A 6,204-nucleotide genomic window follows, 5' to 3' on the forward strand; every position below is an offset into this window, starting at 1 on the left:
TGTGGTCGTTCCCCCTACTGCGGACGCGGCACATCGATGGCACACCCACACAGTCCCATCTGTCGGTACTGGCAGCGGCGGTAGGTGTGGCCAGGTTCTCCGCAATGGTAGCAGAGTGGGCGGTGGTCGGATGTGCGCCAAACGTCGGTCGGGGCGCTGGCCAACACGCGGGCGGTATGGCGTCAGTGATGGCGGCGGCGTCTGGCGATGGTACGGTGGTTGTGCAGCATCTTGATGTGGCCGTGGAGGAGGGGCGGTGCGTCGGGCTACAGCAGCATAGCTCAAGGCTTGCGGCTGAGGCTTTGGTAGTTCAGGGATTCCCAGCGATTGCGGGACTTCCTCGCGGACCATGTCAGCAATTGAATCCACTTGAGGCTGCACCAAAGGTAACAGCTTGCGCAGCTCCTTCCGCACGATTGCTCTGATGGTTTCCCATAGGTCGTCGGTGCATAGCGAGTGCACTTCGGTGTAGCGTGTTGACAGGGTTGAGCGGTCGTATTTCTTCGTCCTAATCTCAAGGGATTTTTCAATTGTTGTAGCCTCCTTTAGGAATTCGGTGACAGTTTTCGGTGGGTTCCGCACCAATCCTGCAAAGAGGTCTTGTTTCACTCCCCGCATAAGGAAGCGGACCTTTTTCTTCTCGGGCATGGCAGCATTGGCCAGGCAGAAGAGTCGCGTAGTCTCTTCCGTGTAGAGATGACGGTCTCGTTCGGCAGCTGCACTTGCCTCCAGCAAAGCAGCGGCCTTTTCCTTGTGGACGATGCTCGTGAAGGTATTAAGGAACGTCGTCCGAAAGAGGTCCCAGGTTTTGAAGGGTCGATTCTCGAACAATGTCTTTGCGGCGTCTTCCAAGTAGAAGTAGACGTGGCGCAGCTTCTCTTCAGAGTCCCAGAGGTTGAAGGCGGCGACTCGCTCTAACGTCTCCAGCCAGCTTTCCGGGCCTTCAAACGAAGATCCACGGAAAGTCGGTGGCTCCCTTAGCATCACGACCATTGCAGGCGGCAGGGGAGTAGTCATCGTCTCGGCGGTCGATGTGACGGTCTTGGGCTGCCTGGTGTCTTCGGGAAGGAGCCCGTATTCTGGGTGTAGTCCCTTCTGCCGGTGGCTAGTTCGACGATCCGGGTTGTCTTTAGCGCCGTCTTCTTCGCGGCTTGGGCTTGGGTCAGTGCCCCGTGGTGGCGTCAGGATCATGAAGCAGCACCTCCACCAGATGTCACGGGATCGTGACGTCGATGAAGGCAGCAGTCGGCGTGTCCAAGATGAAACTTTTTATTTGGCCAAACTTGTGGCCAGGAAACGGAAAGTCAACCTACAGGTATACACACTGTACATTGATAGTGGCGAACAGGTCGTCGGTTGTCGATAAAACTGGTCTGCAGCAAGGGGCGTCGTCTTTTCCACATGCGGCATTGAACATTTGAGCCTTATCGCTGGTGACTGCGTTAGATCCAGAATAATCCCAGCTGTTCGCGTTTTTGCGCTCAAGCCTATAAGAAGATTCTAACATATTCTCGAAAGTTCCCACACATTAAGGCGCGGATTGCGCAAGGCAGTGGCTATGCGTGCAACGGGCTAGTTCCATAAAAATAACAAAAGAAGAGCATGTGGCACTATCAAGACAAGCGCAAGGCCAAGGCCAGGCTCCGCACGAGTTGAAGCAGACGATCGCGAAGGCAGAGCCACCTTTTAATGCGCAAAAAAAAAGCAAAACTTACTTTCTGACGCAAAGAGAAGCTACCAGAAGGGCATAAAATACAATTTTATGTCACAGCTTCTTGTTTTCAAGTGAAGTCTGTCTGTGTGGGTATTTTACTTATACCGATCGGCTGACATACATCGCTGTTGTTGGTGATGCTACCAGTCGTTCTTTTACTGCTTTCAGAGTCAAACTAAAAATATAATTTCTTGTTTATCGGACAAAAGCGTGGTCGTTGCAGTCGATGTGAGAAATCATCTTTTCATTTCCACCACAATCAAAAAACTTTTTCCGACCGTTCCTTTAAAAATTTGAAATCACTCTGGCACCTATGATAGGTGGTGTAGCAAAAGGCAGCAAATTAAGTGACACCATTCAAGGTGCTTTAACATGCACCACCGAAGCTTGGTGCATAAGTGTGTTTGTACTTCGCCGCATGAAAATGTGGCTGCCAACTGTGTGTGTACCAAGAGTAGTTTGACACAGCCTGTGAGCACCAATGTTATCGTCTGTTAGGATGGCAGTCCCACCTGACTATGGCCACGGCATAGAGAGAACTGAGTTCCTCGGGATTGAGTCTGCCAACACCAGCTGCGCCATCCTGAAGGCAATGCGACCGGCTGTCACTCAGCTGTGCTTGGACCAGAGCTGCAGTGGACTCGATGGCTCGAGGAAGGTGGCCGTAAAGTCTGGGCAGAAAGTCCCCATTGTCACTGAGTGTTCAAGGATAAATGGTATGCATTTCATTAAAAATGTCCACATGCACGATCTTCTCCCAAATCCTGCACTGTTTTATTGTCCCACCAGTTTCTCCATCACCACGGACTGTTTCCTTTACCTCAGAAATCATTCTGCTACTTGAACCTACTGCTGATTATGTGCTACAAGTCGGTCCCAGCTCAGCTACTAACTAGAACATCACTTGCTATCGAATTTATAAAAAGGCCTTCTTCACCTTTCATGCTTGTATTTACATTGTGTGCTACTAAACACTTCCAGAAGTCAATAAAAGAAAATACCAGACAATCCCATCGATAAACTGAGGTCTCGCATGTACAGTCGTCAGCAAGCTTAACTCAAACGTTCTGCAGCGTGGCCTGGACTGGTTTGACTGATGCCAGCCGCGAAGCACTGGGCGCTGTTGCCGAGATGATATCTCGGTACGCTTGGATGGTATATGTCGGCATGCATTGGTAACATCTCGGCAACAGAACCCAAAGCTACACGGCGCTGGCGTCAAACCATTTCAGGACACGCTGCGGAGCGTTCGAGTTAAACTTGCCGACAACTGTACAGAGCGCATGCATGTGCCCTGGACTCCTTGATTATGTGCAGTCCTGGCAATTTGAAACAAGATGCAGAGCTAACAAAATCTAATGACAAAAAAAAATAACATTTTCGGCGGAGTTCCAAACTAAACAGAAATACTGTCCATAAATGGCCGGTATTTTGGGTCTTCTCTTGTGTTGTTTTTAAATCTATATCTGTTCAAGATTGACAGCCAATGTTAACGCTTGGATAAATGCATTGCCTGACAGGATTGTTTAATTATTCATGTTCACTCTCTAACTCATTCCGCCCCGTACAGCGGCCCTTGGATGAACCATATAAATAATGAATACCGCAGACAGCGTGACTAAACTGCGCTTATATGACGGTTTCCTTTGATGTGTCTTAATTGATATGCACGACACAACAAAAACAAATTAAAAGGCCACGTCTTTAGTACTACACAACCGTGCTCACCATGTCGCCGAATGCCACGTTTTTATTACTTCGTCAGCTAACGCAAAACAAGATAATTAGTCTCCTGGATACAACTTCCGTAGCTTTTTATGCGGATGTGAACTTTAAATGAAACGCTGTGAGCAGCAGCCTGGCAGTTGTAATCGCAAAGCGGTACCTGCTACGCCATGCCGCGACAGCTCCAAGCCCGGCAGCCTGATCCTTGGGCGAAGTGCTGAAGAGGTTCTGGTACGTCTTCTCCCACTCGTGCCTTCGACGCAAGCAAGCGAGCAGTGACTTGAATCGAAAGTGGCAAAACCCGTAGCGAGCTTGGTTGGACGCGCTCGAGTGCCTCGAGGCGACACTCGAGCACCAAAGCGTGCATCTTACCTGTTATACCACGGAACAACCACAAAATTGCTCTTCTTAATTCCAGGAACGTACATTCTGACTAAAGACGCCTTTAAGATACACTGATTCCACCCAATCAACAGAAAGAAATGTAGGCAGAGAGCATCTATGAGCTGCAAGCATGCCAGGCAGCGAGCCAACGTTCAGTTGGCAAAGAGCGCGGCGGCGCGGCTTTCCAGTGGCGCGGAGCGGCTCGCCGCGATCGCCAACCAGGCGGGGGCGCTGCGGTCGCGTTAGGATTAAAATCACTGGAACGGGAAAAGTACCGCGACCATCCTGCGCGCCGCCATATTTGGTCCAGCGCGGCCGAAGCGGCGGCGGTGCGGTGCTGATTTCACGTGGAGTAACGCATGTTTTACGCATTGCGTGCGCTTTTGCAGCCCCGAATGAAGCATACCGTTGTTCTCTGACTGAGTAGGAAAGAAACAGCGGCAGTTTTCACTTGCCTACATGCGCATAGCATGCGTACTAACGCGATAAAGAAATGCGAACTGCGCGGCGTTTACGCGCTCGGCTGTCTGCATTTATTTAATGCGAAGCATTTCTTAGCGAATTTCTGCGACTTTGTATCTATCTATCTATCTATCTATCTATCTATCTATCTATCTATCTATCTATCTATCTATCTATCTATCTATCTATCTATCTAGCCGCCCCCGACTTTGTTGCTGTCCTGGCTGCTTCGTTTATGACATAACATGACTGTATGACGAATATAAATTACAGGTGATAACATGAAAATAATGACATGCATGCCATGTACGGCATGAGTTACATGCCATGCTCATGGTGCACTCGCGGCCGCTTCGATAGCTTGATGCACAACAAAATTGGTATGGCGTACGTGACAAGAGTGTATGACGAACATAAGTGACTGGTTATAACGTGCAAATCATGAGAGACATGCCATGTAAAACATGATTTACATGAAATGGTGTCGGGGCGCTCGCGGTCGTTTAATGAAATGCATATATACCAAAATTTTTATGACGAGCTATTTCTGTATGACGAACGTTAGTGATAGGTGGTAACATGAAAATCATGACTTCCATGTCATGTACGGCATGACTTACTTGCCACGCTCATGCTGCGATGGCGGGCGGTTCGCTAGCTTGAAATGCAGCCAAATTGGTATAGCGTGAGGTGACTGTATGACAAACACGAATGACAAGTGGTAAACGTGAAAATCATGACTTGTGTGTCTGTATGGCATGACTTGGATGGCATGCTCTTGGTATGCTCGCGGCCATTTCGTTAGCTTGATATATACCAAGATTGGTATTGCGCGCCCTGACTGTATGACGACCATGAATGCATGAAAATAATAACGTGCACGACATTTACGGCACGATTTGCATTACAGTCTTGGCGCGCTTCCGGCCGTTTTGTTAACTGGATGTATAGCAAATTTGGTATGGTATGACATGGGTGCGTGACGAACATAAATTACAGGTCATGCGTTGTATATACCAGAATATACGTACGTTTCATTCGCGCTGTGATTCAACATGCATGCATGCCAAACATGCATTGTATAGTGAACTAGATTTTACATGACATGCGTACCATTATTTTCATGTTACCGCACGGTATTTATGTTTGTCATACAGTCACGTCACGCAATACCGATTTTGGTGCATATCAAACAAGTGAACCGGCCGCGAGAGCATCATGAGCATGGCATGTAAATCATGCCTTACATGACATGTGTACCATTACTTTCATGTTACCGCAGAATATTTATGTTCGTCATAGAGTCACGTCACGCCGTACCGATTTTGGTGCATATCAAACAAGCGAACCGGCCGCGACAGCATCATGAGCATGGCATGTAAATCATGACTTGCATGACATGCGTGCCATTATTTTCATGTTACCGCCTGTTATTTACGTTCGCATTACGGTCACGTCACGCAATACCGATTTTGGTGCATATCAAGCAAGCGAACCGGCCGCGAGAGCATCAGCCATTATTTTCATGCTACCACCTGTTATTTGTGTTCGTCATACGCCAGGCAGTACCAATCTGTAGGAGTCAGTTTTCATGGCGCGCTGATCATTATATATGAGCCCAAAGGCGTCAATTTTACGCCAAACATAATAAAGAGCCGCCCGGCAATGTTATTGTTCATGAACCTCCTGCGACAACCACGCGAAACAAGCTGTACTAGTGCAGGGTAGGTGCAAACATTCCCCGAAACAACATTCTCGAATTCTCAATGAAGCACTTTCCTCACAAAGGCGGGTATCAGTCGTGGGAACAAAATTTTCCCGCCTTATTCTGTGCAGCCACAGAGCCCGTCGCTTGGCATCCTTTTCCCCGCTGAGAATGGCAAAGAGGGCCTTGCCCGTTTCCCGCCGGTTGCTGCACC

At 48.7% G+C, this 6,204-nt stretch overlaps 1 protein-coding gene across 3 annotated transcripts in view; it reads right to left on the minus strand.

The window, feature by feature from the left end:
* Positions 1-3,970, minus strand: part of LOC119395622 (uncharacterized) — a 293,261-nt gene extending 289,291 nt beyond the window's left edge. For 2 of the 3 annotated variants that reach the window (XM_037662606.1, XM_037662604.1), the window contains exons 1-3: positions 3,812-3,970; positions 3,600-3,692; positions 2,227-2,385 (exon numbers count right to left, since the gene is read on the minus strand). In XM_037662606.1, coding sequence (XP_037518534.1) covers positions 2,227-2,385; positions 3,600-3,692; positions 3,812-3,867 — 308 coding nt within the window. In that variant the 5' untranslated portion in view covers positions 3,868-3,970. The remainder of the gene's footprint in view (positions 1-2,226; positions 2,386-3,599; positions 3,693-3,811) is intronic. The other variant, XM_049416706.1, reaches the window with a different exon arrangement.
* Positions 3,971-6,204: the final 2,234 nt, after the last annotated feature.

This window comes from Rhipicephalus sanguineus, chromosome 6 (genome assembly GCF_013339695.2).
Source record: "Rhipicephalus sanguineus isolate Rsan-2018 chromosome 6, BIME_Rsan_1.4, whole genome shotgun sequence".
NCBI classification, from domain to species: Eukaryota; Metazoa; Arthropoda; class Arachnida; order Ixodida; family Ixodidae; genus Rhipicephalus; species Rhipicephalus sanguineus.